General features: G+C 43.4%; 2 protein-coding genes across 5 annotated transcripts; both read left to right on the top strand.

Annotated features, from left to right (window-relative positions):
- Positions 1–819: 819 nt before the first annotated feature.
- Positions 820–7,634, top strand: LOC119322381. Of its 4 annotated transcripts, none has more exons than XM_037595881.1 (20): positions 820–966; positions 1,071–1,154; positions 1,246–1,336; positions 1,462–1,569; positions 1,666–1,787; positions 1,883–2,146; positions 2,228–2,364; positions 2,859–2,932; positions 3,022–3,132; positions 3,222–3,352; positions 3,444–3,731; positions 3,888–4,024; positions 4,607–4,686; positions 5,472–5,645; positions 5,726–5,853; positions 5,929–6,204; positions 6,343–6,473; positions 6,849–6,890; positions 6,987–7,049; positions 7,141–7,634. In XM_037595881.1, exons 3-20 carry the CDS (start codon positions 1,264–1,266, stop codon positions 7,238–7,240), a joined length of 2,439 nt encoding a protein of 812 aa, XP_037451778.1. In that variant the 5' UTR covers positions 820–966; positions 1,071–1,154; positions 1,246–1,263; the 3' UTR covers positions 7,241–7,634. The 4 variants fall into 4 exon arrangements, with proteins under 4 accessions (XP_037451778.1, XP_037451777.1, XP_037451779.1 ...); XM_037595880.1 differs by having other exon boundaries at positions 1,071–1,118; XM_037595882.1 differs by lacking the exon at positions 1,071–1,154.
- Positions 7,635–12,988: 5,354 nt separating this feature from the next.
- Positions 12,989–15,391, top strand: LOC119321344. Its single transcript, XM_037595063.1, has 4 exons — positions 12,989–12,994; positions 13,305–14,165; positions 14,273–14,428; positions 14,813–15,391. Exons 1-4 carry the CDS (start codon positions 12,989–12,991, stop codon positions 15,224–15,226), a joined length of 1,437 nt encoding a protein of 478 aa, XP_037450960.1. The 3' UTR covers positions 15,227–15,391.
- Positions 15,392–17,652: the final 2,261 nt, after the last annotated feature.

Consider the following 17,652-nt stretch of genomic DNA (forward strand, 5'->3'; position numbering starts at 1 on the left):
GTAAGGGGGGTGTGGCGTTCACCAGCGGGGAGGTCGCCTTTTATAGCCGCAGCGAGGAGGCGAGAGGCTGCATGGTGGGCGACGCGTGGCGGGAGCGGGCGGGATGCGCGTTGATGGCGCCTTCATTGCGCCGCCCGTGAGGCATCAATGGAGGCTGACCGGCGTGACAGAGCGGCAGCCTTGGCATTGATTCCCGCGGGAACCGAGGCGATGAGGACGACGAAGTGGCGTCTCGCTGACTCGGCGGGCCCATCCTTGTTTGCGCCAAAATCGCGACCCCGGCACTCCTGGCGCCCCCAACGCGCTGGGTTCGACTTGGGTCTGCTAGCGCCAATTCGGTCCAAACCGACGAAAAACGGGCTCCTGAAACGTGACTGAACCGTTTTTTGGACATTGGCGTGAAAAAATCGACTGAGAAAGGGCGTGCTGGAGACGCGGCTGGAGATGCTCTAAAGCGACAGATCCCATCCTATCGTAGTGGCTAGCGGAGTCGGCGCAGAAGTAAGAAGTTACATGGTGCCCTCCCTTTTTGCGATTTTTCACCCTGTATTCGTGGCGCACTGCAATGGGCCGGCCCAGTCGGCGCATCCTGTGTGCGATGGGGTGTCTATTTGCCGCAAAATGATGGGCGCTGTACCTGAACTAGTTGCTCCAATTTTTGAAGCGGCCCACGCGACCCACGAAAAGGAAAAAAACTGTGTTTCGGGCCGGGTCTCAGCTGGGCTGGACGGTTCGTGTCAGGGGCCGTGGGCCTCCAATGGCTGTCTGGGAAGGGCAATGATATAAAAGGAGACGAACTCGATTCCCCATTCTCCGGGATCCCCAATTCATCCACCAAACCCTACTTCGATTATTGGGACGTGACAGCATCCTCCTCCACTTCCCCAAGAAACCGGTTCTGCTGGAGCAGAGATCCTTCAGTTGACGAATCCAGCGGCGGCCGGTGAGATTCTGCTTGTTTTGAAGGTATCCCTTCTCCACCTCCGGTCGAATTTTGGTTGCTTGGATTGTCCAGATCTAATTCAAAATCTTTCTTTCTTGGTTGTATACGGATACTTCAACCCACCCAGCAATTTCTTAGAGCGCTTCCACCACAGGAATCTAGCGCACTTTCTATGGTATTTTTGTCCTAGTTTCCTCCTCCGATCTATTGTGTACGGATAGCTCAATCCCTCCATTTGTCTGGCAACCATACCAATCCACTAGTAAGTCAGTGTTAGTTGAATTTCATTCGTTGCTGTTCAGGCTGGATTGAAAAGATCGATGATGAAAAACAAGCGCCGGCTGGTGAGAGGCGATGAAGAGCAACGCCCTTACAAAAGGGTAGCTAGGCCAAGTGAGTCCATGCTGTTTACCTTTTCCTGCAATTACATATCCACAATAGTAAAATTGACGCTTCTGTTAACTGTATCACACAAGATTTTATTTTCAATTAACTAGCTTTGTGTGGTACCTTCGTAGCGAGATTGGACAGCTCGAGTGAATCCAGTCCAGGCGCCCTGAGTGAACTCAGTGAGCAAGTAGTTTCAAGATTGCGTAGGAGTGTCGTGTCGCTTGCTTCGTTCGATGGTTAGTGATTATACTTGCTGTTAATACTTTCTCATATTGCCTGTTTTTAGTGACCAGTTATTTTGTCTGCACGCTTGATTTTCTCTCTGTGTGTAGGTGATACCAAGTTACGTGAATGCACAGGCATGTGCATTGAAACCTCATGTTCTGATTCTGAAGCTACAATCCTGACATCCAGACGGCTGATTCCACCTACTCACCCAGCTGCAAGTTTGAATGTAACTTTTTTCTCTACTCCTTTCCTTGGTTATTAGTTATGCTTATATATATATGTTGCACCTGTAATCATTCATTCACCTTGCGCTCATTTCAGATTAAAGTACGCCTTCCGAATGATCGGATTGTCACTGGGTGGATAGAGGATCCTAAGATATATGTTGATTTTTTCATTGTCAACATCAAGAATGTGTCTGGTGTTGATGCCGCAAGTCTGGACCGTGACATGCAGTTTGAGCCTCATACGAAGGTAGCAGCTGTATGCCGCTGTTTCTGTTCTGGATTTTTAACAGCCACAAGTGGACTAAATCTTGCCTCTCCAACCAGTGAGAAAATCGTAAGCACATGCCGGATCCACAAGGTGAGCTGCTTTTGTACAGTTTCAGCCATTATGAATTGCATGCATTTTCTCTGTGTAACTTCATTGTCACTTCTGTGCTAGGCGGGGATTGGAGGCCCCCTTGTTGATTTTGATGGCAACTTTGTCGGGATGAACTCCTCTCGTACCAAAATGGAGAAGACTGCTTACGTGCGAAGGGAGGGAATTTTCCGATTCTTGGTGCTTCATGGGAAGGTCAGGTATGTACACTTGCAGTATTGATGAACTGCCCTTCCCTCTTTGGCTTACTCATGCTTCTCTCTTACTGCATCCTATTCTACACATCCCTTCTATTTTTATTTGAGTTTGTGTGCAAGGTGTGTCATTCTCAAAGCCAAAGAGAAGGTTCCAAGGTTTACGAGTTTATATCCCAAAAACTGTACCATTAGCTATTCTTCTACTCATGTGTTTCTTTTCTTAAATTGTTTAGATCTGCACTGCACTAGATTAAGGTTGTTATTTCAATGCCGGCGCTAATACATATTTCTGCTGCACTTGAACTTACATTTAACAAGAAGACCCATGGGGAAATTGTTTAAGATTTTCTTACATTTCTCTGCTGTGAAATATCTGTAACTATTTGGCTCCCTTGTTCTAAATTTCCCTTGTTTAATACTAGCTCATTTTTTGTATGTGGTTGCGATACATTGCCTTCGTGGATTTATCACTTTGAGTTTTCTGCGTTACGCTACAGTGTTAGAGTTAAGGAAGGGTTTCATGATGCTTCAAGGGCAAGAATGAACAGTGAGATGAAAGCAATTAGGCCAAGTGAGTCCATTTCTGCTTCCTTTTCCTGACTATTCATGGTAGATTGTTCTGTTAACTGTATCACACATGATTTTATTTCAATTAACTAGGTTTGAGTGCTAAGTCCGTAGAGAAATTGAGTAAATCCAGAAAAGGTGCCTTGAGTAAGCAAGTACTTTCCAGATTAAGCATGAGCATTGTGGCGCTGGCCTCATTCGATGGTTGGTGATTATACTGTTAATAATTTCTCATGTTACCTTGTTTTTGATGATCAGCTATTGAGTTTGCATGTATGACTCTCCCTCTCCAGGTGATACCCAATTACACGAATGCACGGGCACATGCATCGAAAGCTCATGTCCTGATGCTACGTGTTTCCTGACATCGATAAATTTGATTCCTTATACTTGGTGGTTAGGGAAGATCACTGAAAGTTTGACGGTAACCTTTTCTGGATTATTAGTTATGCTAATATATTTGCTGCACCTGTAATGATTAATTCAGTACAGCCATTGCCCTGTGCTCATTTCAGATTAAAGTACGCCTTCCTGATGATCAGATTGTCACTGGGTGGATAGAGAATCCTGAGATATATGTTGATTTTTTTATCGTCAAAATCAAGAACGACGATGTTATTGATCCCCTCCATCTACGTCATCTAAGTCTTGATCGTGCCACGCAGTTTGAGCCTTATAGGAAGGTAGCAGCTGTATGGCGGCATTATGATTCAGGAGAATTAAAGGCCACAAGTGGAGTAGATCTTGCCTCTGTATGCGCTCTTACAGATGAGGAGATGTTAAGTACATGCCGTATCCATGAGGTGAGCTAGCTGCTTTAGTTTGTACAGTTCAAACATATAACTGCTGCATGATGGTATGAATGGCTTATATCATTGTATGTGCTGATGCATATCCTTAGTTTCAGGAATTATTAATTGCATTTTTCATGCCTAACTTCATCCTCATGTTTGTGCTAGGTGGGGATTGGAGGTCCCCTTGTTGATTTTGATGGCAACTTTGTTGGGATGAACTGCTCTGGTACCAAACAAAGAAAGACCCCCTACGTACAAAGGCCTTCAATTCGTGAATTCATGTGGTTTCGTGGGATGGTCAGGTATGCACACTTTCAGTATTGATGAACAAACACTCTGTTTGGCTTACCCATACTTCTCTCTCACTGCATCCTACACTACTCCTCCCTGCCCTATTTCTATTTGAGTTTGTGTAAGAGCAGCTTCCGAGATTTACAAATTTATCCCCAAAACTACCTCATTAGCTATTTTGTACTTGTGTTTTTTTTACTTTTTTTACATCTCCTGTTGCTCTGCATCTGTGACCATCTCTTCCTGTAGCCCAACAAGCTGCATTCTGTCCCAACATAAGTGTCGCTGATTTAGTGCAACATTAGTACAAAGTTGTACTAAGTCTGCGGCACTTATTTTGGGACGGAGGGAGTACATTACGATTGTTAAATTAATCTGGCGGTAATGCATATTTCTGCTACACTCTAAACTTGCATTTAAACAGACCCATGGAGAAATTGTTTTATAATTTTTAAAATTTATCTTCTGTAAAGTATATGCAACTATTTGGTATATTTCCCTTGTTTAATACTCTCATTTTGTGCATGGTATGTGTCTCTTGATATCTTCTTTTTGTGGATTTATCACGGTGAGTTTCCTACATGGTGCTGCAGTGTTAAGGAAGAGGTTGATGAAGCTGTAACTGCAAGATTTAAAAGTCGTTATGGAGATTCAGCTTTCCTCAGGGCAGGAGGTGAGCAAATTTATTTCATAGGATATTGGCTGTTTAGGCCAGAATGAGACAGCCCTGGACCCAAGAGGCGCGGCTGTCCTTTGACAGCCGTTGAACCACAGGGAGGAAGATGAGACGGGAAGTTAGATTGTGTTCCCCATACTGGGTCCATGGTCAAGCTGAATGGTAGCCTCCCCATTTTTTATGTGATAAATGACCTAACTGGAGATTATGGGGATCCTATCCACTCACTTGGTGTGTGGTCATATACTATTAGTACATAGCAAAAACATACAGACTGATTAGTACTAGCATTATGTCTTCACAATTTTATTTATTTGATAATCTAGGTGAATGCCTGCTTGTTGCTATGGAAAACATAAAAATAAATTTAGTCATGCATGTGGCACATCAGTCTGCAAATCCATGGGCACAGAAACTGACTTGGAGTTAGGAAAACAAGATAACATAGAAATATCAAAACTGTGAGGCATACTCATATGACATACTCCTCCCGTCCCATAATACAAGAGCGTTTTTGACACCACTAGTTTAAAAAATGCTCTTATATTATGGGACGGAGGGAGTATTTGGCAAACCCTTAAACAAGATGTGGAAATGGTGCGATGGAAGAAGGAAGATGGCACAACCCCACCTTTTTTCTTGGAATACATATTGAAACTACAATGGCCTATGTTGAACCCTTGGCAGCCAATACATTTTAACTTATTTTGCTGAGTACATTATGTTGCACACGCACACTTTAAAAACTTTATGAAACACTTTTAACTGGTGTATCATGCTAGGTGGGCAATACATAAATCTTCTCGATGATACGTTCAAGAAGGATATCTTGAGGAAACCATTGGGAGGTTTTGGATTAGAAATGGATCGAAGTGCCTACTCACTTGCTTCAGAATCAAGCAAACTTCTTGCTTCAAAAATGAATCGAAGTGTTGTCTCACTTGCTTCATTCAATGGTGATGACTCTGTTATACAGTACTTACTTGTCCATGTTTTAATTGATCAATGATTGATAACTGAATGATTATCTCTGTAGGATTTGCAAAAAAGTTTTCTTGCTCAGGTGTATTTATAAAGGGCGAAGCGTGCTCTGCAACAATTCTGACTTCAGCAAGTTTGTTCAGAGTTCCTGGCAGTTCACACATGATCGATGATAACTTGAGGGTTGTTACTGCTAACTGCTATCAATTTTTTTTCTTCTCATTTCATATACTGGTTAACATAACGTTATCATTGCAGATTGAAGTTTGCCTTCCAAACCAATATCGAGTTGTAGGGATATTGAACTGTTATAATTTACAGTACAATGTTGCTCTTGTTGACATCATGGGATTCTGGCGTCCTCGTACAATAAAAATCCATGGGCATCCAGTTACCTCATCTATGGACGTAATAGCTGTGGGTAGTCTTTTTGCGTGTCGCAAACTAATGGCTGTTGAGGGGAAGGTGTTGATTGGCAAACAAAGCAAACTTGATTGCAAAGAACTTTGTGTCTCCACCTGTAAAATCACCAAGGTATTTCTTGTGGACTTCCCCAGTACCTCTAACATGCCAAAAAGTTATTAGCGTTGGAATACTAACAGAAGCTATCACTACATCTATCAAACGGTATCTGTGTGTAACTCTTGTATGTTGTTCCTTTTGTTTTGCTAGGCTGGGATTGGGGGGCCTCTTATTGACAATGATGGGAATTTTGTTGGAATGAACTTTTATGATGAGGAAGAAACTCCGTTCCTGCCGAGGGATGTTATTCACCACCTCTTGTTGAACTTCAATAAAAAACGGTATGTCTTAAAAAAAAAAGAAGCTTTGTAGGTTTTAGGGATGTTGTCCTATCTGTATATTCATCTCTAGTTTTCACATCGTTCAATCATTTTCACTTAAATATAATTTTGGCCCAATTGGTTTGGGCTGATATGACAACTTGTGTGTGCCCCAAAGTGTAGTACGTAGTGATGTAATGGTACATGATTCCGACAACTTAATTCATTGGTGTGTTCTGTTGTTATCTACCACTATCATACTTGATACCGTACTTACCTGTACCCTCGCATTGTGCTCTTATCCTTTTCTATTTTTTTAATGCATTAAGCTGGTATGTCATTGGTTTAAACTAACTCGTTTCCTTGTGGTAAAATTGATTTTGGATGTACTTGCAGGACTAGTGCAGATGGTACTATTGTCGAGGATGTTGAAAACAGGTATTCTTTCTTAAGTACGGTATATCTACATATTGTTTGAAATAATTTGTTCAGTAACTCTTATGCTTTTTGAAATATGGCTGATCAACCACACAGATGGTTGTTGCCTGGCGGGACACACAGAAACACTGAAACTGTTGCACCGATTGATGGAAACAAGTATTCTTTCTTACACATGTTAATACTATCTATCTGTGACATTGTTTAGAATAGATCTCTTCATTGACTTGTACTTTCTTGCTCATGACAGATGGCCGTTGCCTGAGCCACGCTTCGTTGGTCGTAGAGCCAAGCCTTTGCCACGTCAAAAATGGCCTCTGCCTCGTGGCCGAAAGCCTCTGCCTGTGTGAGGTCACGTTTGTTGTAGAGCCGACGATCGCTGCTAGTATTGATAATGGTTTCTTGTCCGTTGGTGCTGGGACCTCCATTCTGAGCTGCTCGAGTACTAGTACTAATATTGCTTTCTCCATGACAGACTCCTGCGTATCTATGGTTTCTGTTGGTAGTTGGCTGTCAGTCCTCCATTCTGAACTGTTTGCTCTGTGTTGCTAGAGTTCTGTTACCATCAAAACCAATTAATGTCATGGTATTCTGTATGTGTAAGTGGGTAAACCATGTCACAAGCCCATGTGCTCTAAGCATAGTGGTGTCCAGTGATTTATGTTCTTTACTCGTCTCCCCGGTACCAACCAGCACCTGTTTGTTGATCTTCTTGTGGTTATATTACGACTATGGATTGGTGCATGAAAAGCTTTACAATAGCCCTTGTCTGTCTTGACCTGTTGTAAGGGGGAGGAAACATGTTACATGTTGCATTTCATTGATGTAGAGGAGTAGAAACATGTTGCACTCATTGATGTAAATGAGAGGAAAGAACAGTCCAAACCATAGTTACAGGATTCACTTGGAGTGGCCTCGAGTTCCGATCTAGAATGGGGTTCGAATTCTCTCGGTTCGATCCGAAATCGCTGCCCGATTTGCCTAACCACAATCCACAATCTCTAGAACCGTGTGTCTAAACTGAACATAAAAAAATGGTATCAATGCACCACCTATTACGGGCTAGACGCTGCTGCAGCTCCCCTGTCCAGGTGACGACGGCCGTGGGGACATGGCTGCCAGCCTATCGCAGCTCCTCCTGTGCAGCCACGATACATGCCTGGAGGCTCCTCTCCTTCAACCACCGAAAAAGGAGCGCCATGGAAGAGAGAGTTGGAGACGAACTAGGATTAGAACAGAGGAAAGATGTGCTTGAAGCGAGGTAAAAGACGATATGTGCATGTGTGGCGGCATGGTATCCGCGGCTGACCATTCTCTGTCCATCGCCATGGTATCCGCGGCTCCAGCTGCAGGCTCACAGAACTAATCTTATGCCACACATTTGTGTATTCCTATAGGGCAAGCTGAGTGAGGTCATGCTTCAGGAATCTCATCCAGGCATCTCCAGCGAGAGAACGAGCCACATAAAACTCGGGACTGCAACTAAAAACCACCTGAAACTATTGAAAAAACTGGAGAACTGACAGAAAATTAGACCCGAACTACCATGATATAAACACTAGCACAAATGTCCGTGCGTTGCAACGGAGAAGTAAATTAATATGTTTCCATCGAAAAGTTCACCAAAGTGGCACGAGGGCATCTTTAAATATTACTCTCTGTTACAATCCCATGAAATCTTGTATCTCAGACACAGCCCACAATCCCATTTAAATATGTATCTAGGTCCGTAGACCATCTAGCGTCGACTACAACCACTGAAACAACAACTGCCGCCAATAAAGAAAAGCGTAAATTGGAAGAATTCAACTTGTAGACACATCGACATATACAAAGAAAGAGCGGATCTAAGTTGATCCACGAAAAACAAACACTGACCGAATCCCATGATATCCATCGAAGAAAAACCTACACACATCCTCCGATGATGCTAGAAGCATCATCATGGCGGGGATCTTCAGAGAGCCACCACCGTCTCGTCTTTCTGAGTAGGACATGAACCCTACCAAAACGAAAAAAATACCTAAAAACAAAAGCCCTCCTGCCGACAAGGACCGGGATCCACATGAGACAAGGCGGCATGGCGGCTACACGGCAGGAGGCAACGGAAATCCTAGGCTTTTTGTGCCCTCCTCTATTTATCTCATGCAACCCCCAATCCAAGTTAATTCTTGCGAATTACCGTTTGTTTGTTGCTTCTCCAAGCGGCTGGTTGTTTGTACAAGCACCTCACGCAAGTATATAAATTGGTCAGATTTTGTGTTAAAAAGTGAGGTGGGACTATTTTATTGGCAAACAAACCTCTTTCTCGCATAGTCATCAGATTTTTTTTTTAGACAAGCATAATCATCATCTAGCTCTAGCTACGTTGGTTTTTTTGCTTGGTATAGTTAGTTTTTTTTTTGAAATGTTTGGCATAGTTAGCTGGTCGCGAGATCGAACAACCATGCAAGCAGTAGTAATTTTTTTATATTCTGAAAGACCACCCATATACTCGTAGCCCACAAGAGAAAAATTATTAGAAGGCCCACTTGCTTGCTTGGCTCCTGGCCCAGTACGTACCGATAGAGCAAGACACAGCCCCATGGAGCGATCGATCTTAAACCAACAATACGAAGTTACGAACCACCTCCTCGCCACCTCGTACATGACTATGACTTTAGTACCACCTCGTCATCTCGTACGTGACCACAACTAACGGTAGAAAAAAAAACTAATCACGGGACGAAACTAAGAATATCACCTTGCTTTAATAATAGGTATAGATAGATATAGATATAGATATAGATATGATATTATCTAGTGCATACTCAGCCAAACATCATATATAAACATGAGATATTATCAAGTGCATACCCAGCCAAACATCATACCCACACAGTGATCCATATGACACATACATGTCCACAAAAAGGAGTTTAGGAATAGTCATTGCGGGCATAAAAAGGAGTTGGGCCTGTTGCTTCATTATTGACGGGAGGAGACAAAAGGAATCGACAGACGTAGGCTCTTGAAAAACAATCATATGATAGTATCAAAACAGAGGGAAGACATATTTCTTTATCATGTAAAAGGTGAACACAGATCACAACAAGCATTAAAAGGGAAACCAACCAAGGTATTCTATGAACAATCAGTTATCACTATAGCAGAAAGGTTGTCATCCACTGCCTCATTACAAGCTCTATAAAAAGAATATGTAGTAAGGCTGTCAGTACATTAAACGCAAAATATTTCATGTTTTACCCTACAGTGTGATTAGAGTATATAAAATATTTTTCAACTATAATACCAATACACCTTGAATCAATTTAACAAATGTGAAAAGATTACAAATCGATGCCGCAACTCATAGTACTATTTAATGCTTTAAACTATTTAACATGCTGCTGCTTTCTTCAGATTTTTTGTTAGTCAGATTACTACTATTTTGCCAATGGAGAGTTCCAATATTTTCATAAACAAAATTCATTGGTGTCATCCACGCAGGTATTGGAGATATCCACTGGTGGTCAAAACAACTAGGCCAGTGAATGGTAGATTTGAGCATGTTGTTCTTTCCTGCAACGCCATGATGGATCATGCTATTATTTGGATCGAGCGGGAAGGCCAGAAAGCCTTGGATGTAACTATGTAAGTCTTGTGATTGTGCATAAAACAAGTTATGTTTTGTCATTTTTCATAAAGGAAAACATAATAAAATCATGTTATCTCAAATTGTAGTTTTCATGTTCCGCAACTTACAACTATGCAATCTAACACTTGCTCTTTTAGACAGTGCATGCCATCTAGAGTAGAACACCTCATGTTGTGAAGCATGAATTGGATTCAAGTTGTGCACAAACTAGAGTATTGAGTGTAGATATGACAAGTGCCTAGATGCTTCAACTAGAGTTTTAGTAGAGTAGAGTGTAGATACATCAACAAGTACATATTCTCAAAATTCTTCTTTGGGTAGTCCTAATTCCTTGTTTCTGGAAAAAGTTAATCATCAATCCCATTTTAGCAGATATGACTTGCTGTTCAGATTCTTATCCTTTTTTACAGCATATGCTTATTACTAGTTAGTATCTCCCCCCTTTCAGGTTGACAGTAGTACGTCGAATTAGAAGTACACATTGGCAGCTGTATATGGGTGATTGACCGTCTGGGCAGAAGGCCTCAGAGTGCTGCGTCCGCTTACAACTTGTACTAGGTTTTCTGCAAAAATATCAGACAACGTGGTAATTTGATCAGCCACATCCTGTCTCCAATAAGCTCTTCAATTCAATCAACTTCGAGTACCTAACTGTGAAGGGTATGCAAGGATAGACATCATGCGAACTTTTTAAGCAACTGCCTTTGTTAGTTTATTTCTTCTCTTGTGTTAGTTATTGCTCTGTGCTTTGGTAAAGTGACTTGAGGATTAAGGTCTGCGTGTTACAACACCATGGCAGCCCCGAAGCCGTTCAGGTCTGTGGACCAAGAGGCAGAGGTCTTGAGGGAAGAACAGAATAACAGGCGGTGGGCAGTAGACCTTTGATATGCTTCGTTTGATATCTCATTTTGTCCCTTTAAATCATGGCAGTTGTTATTATCTTTAGATTACACTGAAATTGCCCCCTTTTATTCCTACTTGTATTTGTTTGATTGCACCTCTTACTTTGTCTGTCATTTTTGTTACTGTCTGCGCTTTTTTCGGCATTTCTTCTAATGCAAAATGTGCGTTCGAGTTAAAAAAAAAAGTGTGTTGCTGTTTTGAGGTTGATAATGGATCCAGTGCTGTGATAGAAAAAGAGGGGCGTGACAACTAAACAAGCTCTGCAGCTCGGCTCTCTGAATCCCTAAAGAGGAAGCTCTGCATCTAGAAGACCCAAGACGCAACCTTGGAGCATTGTACATTCAAGGTAATCACGCTCACATTTGTGTCCAAGTAGCAAGTACTCTCGGACAAAATGTACTCCCTCTGTAAGAAATATATGTGTGTTAAGATCACTAAAGTAGTGATGATCTAAACGCTCCTATATTTTATTACGGAGGGAGTATCTGTTTAAACAAGATGATCAAGATTTTAACTCTTGAAACAAAATGTCTGCAGATGAGTGTAGAATAGCTTATTCTACACTCCTAGTAACGCTATGTACAAAATCTAGTAAAACACTATACAAAATATACTAATTCTGAAATATATTTTTTACTATCCAAGTTTTTGATTTAGTACATTGTCAAAAAAATTACTATATCTACCCCGCAAAAAAATTTTACTATATTTTATATGCTGCGTCACTATATTTTTGTATAGAGCGTTATTAGGGGTGTAGAATAATCTATTTTATACTCACGCTTAGTTTAGCGTTACTATATACAGTAGTGCCCAGCAGAAGGCTGGCACAATGGCAGTCCCGGCAGGCAGGGCACACCCCACCTTCGGCTCCAACGGTTCTTGAGTGTAGTAGGCAACTACTCCCTCCGTTCGGGAATACTTGACAAGTATTCCCGAACGGAGGGAGTACTAACGAAAGAACTAGCTCTGGTTCGAAATTCTTTAACAATAGCCTCATAATTGCCTCCTACTTGAAGCCTTTAGCGTCTAATACGAGGCCCAAAGGGATGTTGGTGGTCCTGGCCCAACGACGCGCACCACCGAGGCCCGAAAGGAGGAGAAGCAATCAAGATCTTTTGGGTCTCTTCTTAGACTAGAAGAATAAGATCGACTACATCTCTCTCTTTTGGGTCTTCCAGGCTGAACCCAAACCGCGGACGCCCCGGCAGTCATCAGATCTCGACGCAGAACCGCAACTCCCGAGCCATCAGCTGCATCTTCTTCTCGGGCCAGCCTCGGCAGACTTAGACAGGAGCCATGGAGGTGAGTTCCTTGTCATCTCCTTCCTCTGAATATCTTTCTTTGTTAAGACACTTCTTCCTCTAAAACCAGGGATCAGAATTCAATCTTTCACACCGAATCAAAATTGCTTCTTCCAGCATACCAAAAAAATTAATTTCGGTGCAGTAAAATAAAATAGAAGCATGTACTTATATCTTTTAACCTAATCCAAGCTGCATCTTAATTTGCTTCCTTAAAAAAAAGCTGCTCAAACTTGAATTATCTTAGGGGAGCCATGGAGGTGAGTAAAGTTCATTGTCCTTTCGTTGCATCTAGCTAGGCCCATTCATAGTTGCTTCATTAAAACTTGAATTTTTTTACGGGAAAGTTATCAAGTCTGTATCTTCTTGACTACATTAATTAAAATGGCATCTTGGAGACTGAACCAAAATAGCTTCTTTCACGATTAAAATTATTTTGTGGAAAAAGTATATATTTCAGGTTTGTATCTCTTGGTTACTACATAAAAATTCCATCCATGAGAATATCAAAAGTGCATTTTTGCGACTGGCGCGGAAATCAACTCTGATTTGTTCCCATGCCAAATGCAGAAAGTCAACGGAGATGATAGAATCAGCACCTTGCCCAGCGACATTCTGGTCAACATTCTTGACCGACTCGATGTCCGTGAAGCTGCGAGAATCAGCACCCTTTCCAGACGGTGGAGTCAGCTCTCTTGCAAGCTCCCTCGACTTATCATAAAGCCTCAGCCTGATGGTGACTTGGTTCGGGTCAATGCAGCTGCTGTTGAAGCGACAAAGAGCTTACTGACCCGCAGATGTCCAGGGGAAGACACCATCCGCCTCCTGTCTACCACCTTCTACTTGAGAGGTGATGTCCCCGTATCCATTGGACATGCTGTTGGCAGCGCCATGGCGACACACAAGATTGAGAACGCCGAATTCACAGTTTTGACAGTCAAGAAACGCCGACAGTGCACTCTTGATGATGTGTTGAACTACGGCGCACAGTTTGTGTCATTTTTTAACGAGTGTCTGAATGCATTTACTGGTTTGACGCGCCTCTACATGGAGAATTTGAGATTTGTTGAATCTGACTTCGTCTCCAACATCTTCGTCACTTGCAAGCGATTAAACTACTTAGGTTTTCTCAATTGCGACACAGAGAAGCATTTAACTCTCCAGGTTGAACACGCTCAACTCACTGAGCTCAGTATGCTCAACTGCCGTTTTTACAAAGTCGAACTCAAGTGGCTCCCAAGACTCACCCGGACAACGTTCACATGTTGGATGGCTTTCGAAGAACTACCACTGTCATTTGGTCATGTCCCACTGCTCGAGTTTTTGAATCTCACAAATATTGGTCTTAGTCGGCACAAAATGGTCATGTTAAGTACATTACTTTGTGAGACACACATACAAGAACTGTGGTTGGGGTTTAAATGCGAAAAGGTAAGTCGGGATGATTGCTTTGTACCAGCTTCACTTGTTCTCTACTCATCCAATTATGTGTTCTTTTTTTTTATGAAGATCATCATATTATTTATCTATTGTTGCAGATTTGGGTTCAACCAGAGTACCTGAGCAAAAGGCTGGCATCTGCGTTCTGCAGACTAAGGATTGTCAGTCTAGTTTGCATTCCTGAAGGGTCTGATCTCAAGTGGACAAATTTCATTCTGGAAGCTGCGCCATCACTTGAAGAGTTGTACATGTCGGTATGTTCTTACCTAAATCCACTTGTTCTTTTTCTATGGGCTACTCTGCTACATGACGTCACCTAGAGCTTGTTCCTTTTTTTTAGTTTGAGGAGTTGCTCTATTATTATCATTACCCTTGCATGGTTGCACACACCTGCGGAGTACAGATGTCCTATGAGTGGCAAAACCGCCGTTTTAAATAGCCCGCTATAGCACGCTATAGCATTTACAGAAGGTCTTGCGCTAAGAGACATTGGTCCGAACAAATAAATAAACATTTTAAATAGCGCGCTATAGCGTTTAGAAGAGGTCCGCCGCTAAGAGGCTTAGCGTGCTATTTAAAACTATGGGCAAAACTAACATGTTTCTTTTACCTATGTCCTATATATGGTTGGAATGCAGGTAATTGATCATCCGTGTGAAATGATAATTGATCCGAAAAGGAGGATGGAACTCTTGCTTAGCGAGAACAAGTGCGTCGAGTGGGAATCACCTAGACCACATTTCAAGCACCGCCGCCTTGCCAAGCTGGTCATCTTTTGCTTTGTAAATTACATGGTGAGTTATGTCACGCGTGTCATGAAAGCAGCGGTAAATCTGAAGGATGTGTACCTGTATGATAGACTGGCATGTAGCAAGTGCAAACACATGGCCGTTTTTAAGCCTGGTAGGCTTCCACGGGCAAAGAAGAAGTTGGAAGCGATGAAGAAGCTGTTGGCCCAGGGCATCGAGTCAGCTCCCAGAATTCACTTGCAGACCCATTCTGAAATGGAGGCTGACCATGCTGAAAGGGTTAAAGGCTACTTATGTTCATGAAGATAGCTGAAGGCTTTCAGGAAGTTCATGTAATAAAGGTCGGTTGGACTAACTCTATGACTTGTCTGGCTCTTGTTTGATCTGCTTTTCTTTACTCAGAAGTCAGAACCACTTGTAAGTAGAAAATTAAGAATTACTCAATCCTGTTGTACCGTAAGTAAATTTTAGGACCAGGTTTGAATTGGATTTTGATGCTATGATGTGTTATTGTTTATATATAATCGTCTTCGTGATGAGCGCATCAGTTGATACGGTCCTATGAGATCTGGAGGCTGAACTATGTGGTCAGCAAATGGAACCTGAAGCATTTGCAGTGAAGGCTCCAGGCGAAGTAATGCGGATTTCTGTCGTCCCTTATTTTTATAATACTTAAATGAAGTTTTGTCCTGGCTTCTTATGATTCTCATTTGTGTGTGGAGGCAGGCAACTACTCTTCGCTATTTTTTGCTAACATATATAAGTAGCGGAAATTTCGTTTGGTTCCCGAGCTCATGTGCACATGAAATTTGGGACACATTCTTCCCTCAAGATTCACATTGAACTGTGAAATTTCTGCATGTATCTCCTGGCTTCCTGGGTATTTTAAACGGTAACATGGGCCCATGTAGTTAATGTGTTCTTCACTATTCAGTCACCGCTACAGACGGATCGATGCAAGCTTGATGAACCAACACCGTCGTCGGTCATTTTCAGTTGCCCGCTACATCCTTGACCGAAGCGTTCTTTGATTCGTTTCCAAGTTTGCAATCCACTATCATTGGTGTCTTACATTAAGCTAATTAACCAATTTGCGGACAACGTACCTCGAAGTTCGCCGCTTTAGCTAGCTCCTGTTAGTTCAAGATTAGGAATACCCCCACATTTATATGCGAGTAAAAGGGACAGTTCTCTACTTCTTCATTTTCCCTACTTGCCTCAAACAGTGCTTGGTCTATTTTCCCTACTTCGTCATTTTCTCAACAGAGCTTGGTCTATTTTCTCTACTTCGTCAACAGTGCTTTGTCCATTTTCAACATTGATGGGTCTATTTTCCCTACTTCGTCATTTTCTCTTGATATGGTCTTCAGTAGCTTTGTTGTATCCTGCTATGCATGTTCTTGGTTTAGGACTTCCTATGTAGCAATTTTTCATTTTCATGGAAGTGATTCTATCTGCACTTAAGAAATGTTATGTTACCAAGCTTTACTAAATGCAGCAGAATACCATAACCTCAACTGTCGAATGATTTCCATGTGAACACTGTACATGAACTGCTGTACTTTATCATTCTAGGTTGCACTGTAAGAGAAAGCCGAGGGAGGAGCAGTGACCGGAGCAGGGACGTAATTATTCTTGCCTCTCGGCTCTGAAACTTCTATTGGAGACGAGGGAAACCGGTGGAAATAAAAATGTACACATCACTGATAGTCGGGTTTACCGAAAAAGGGTTTTCCCCCGCTTTGTATTACAAAGCAACAACATCGATACAACCCACGATAGGTGCTGGGGCGGAAGCAGCACAGCCACGCCCAAAAGAAAAGAAAGACAAAACACAAAAGGAAAAAAAATGCCGACAACGGCGGATCAACGAAAACGAAGATGACTCGCCACCGCTCGCCCGCCGGAGAATTCCACCACGCTCCTAGCACCACGAAACGCCGCATACCAAGTAACACCTTCAAGAAGGAACGCGACGACAACGGCGCTGCTACCGGACATGGCCTAGGGTTTCCCCCGGTACGCGAAGGGCCGTGGGAGGAAGGGGGATATCCGACGCCCTTCAGGAAGGCACGGCGGCGCCCACGGGCGTCACCGCGTCGGTGCCGAACAAGCCGACAAGGATTTCTCCCAACCTCCAACCAACCACGACCCCAGACGATCCATCGCGCTCCACCATACTTGCCGTCCACCAATATGCGCCACCACGGACTCGCAGTCACCATCGCCGTCTCACCGTGACAAGCGAAGCGAGACCGGCGGGATCGAGAGGAACCAGCCGAAAACGAGGAGCAGCAGGGTCAGCGGCCACGTGGGAGGGGACAACCTCCACCACCCTCGGCGGTGACCGACCGGACGTAGCTCAGGAGCAAACCAGGCACCCCTGCCCGGCCGAGCCCGAAGCGGGCTCGTGAAGCTCCCGTCGTTGCGCTGCAGTACACGCGCCACCGTCTCCGCCACCCCCAGCCCAAGCCACACCTCCGTCCGCCGGAGATGACGCCGGAAAGCACACGCCAGGCCCACCTAGACCCAGATGGGGCCCAAAAGGGCCCAGATCTGGGCCAGAAGGGCGCCGCCGCCAGCCACCGTGCCGCCCCGCAGCCAAGCAGCCACGCCACCGCCACCATGCCACCCGGAGCTGCGCCGCCTGCGAAGACGAGCCGCCACCGAATCCGAAGCCGACCTGGGTGCACCGCCGCTGGCGCCAACGCCCGAGCTACAGCGCCGCG

The sequence above is a fragment of the Triticum dicoccoides genome, chromosome 6B (assembly GCF_002162155.2).
Source record: "Triticum dicoccoides isolate Atlit2015 ecotype Zavitan chromosome 6B, WEW_v2.0, whole genome shotgun sequence".
NCBI lineage: Eukaryota > Viridiplantae > Streptophyta > Magnoliopsida > Poales > Poaceae > Triticum > Triticum dicoccoides.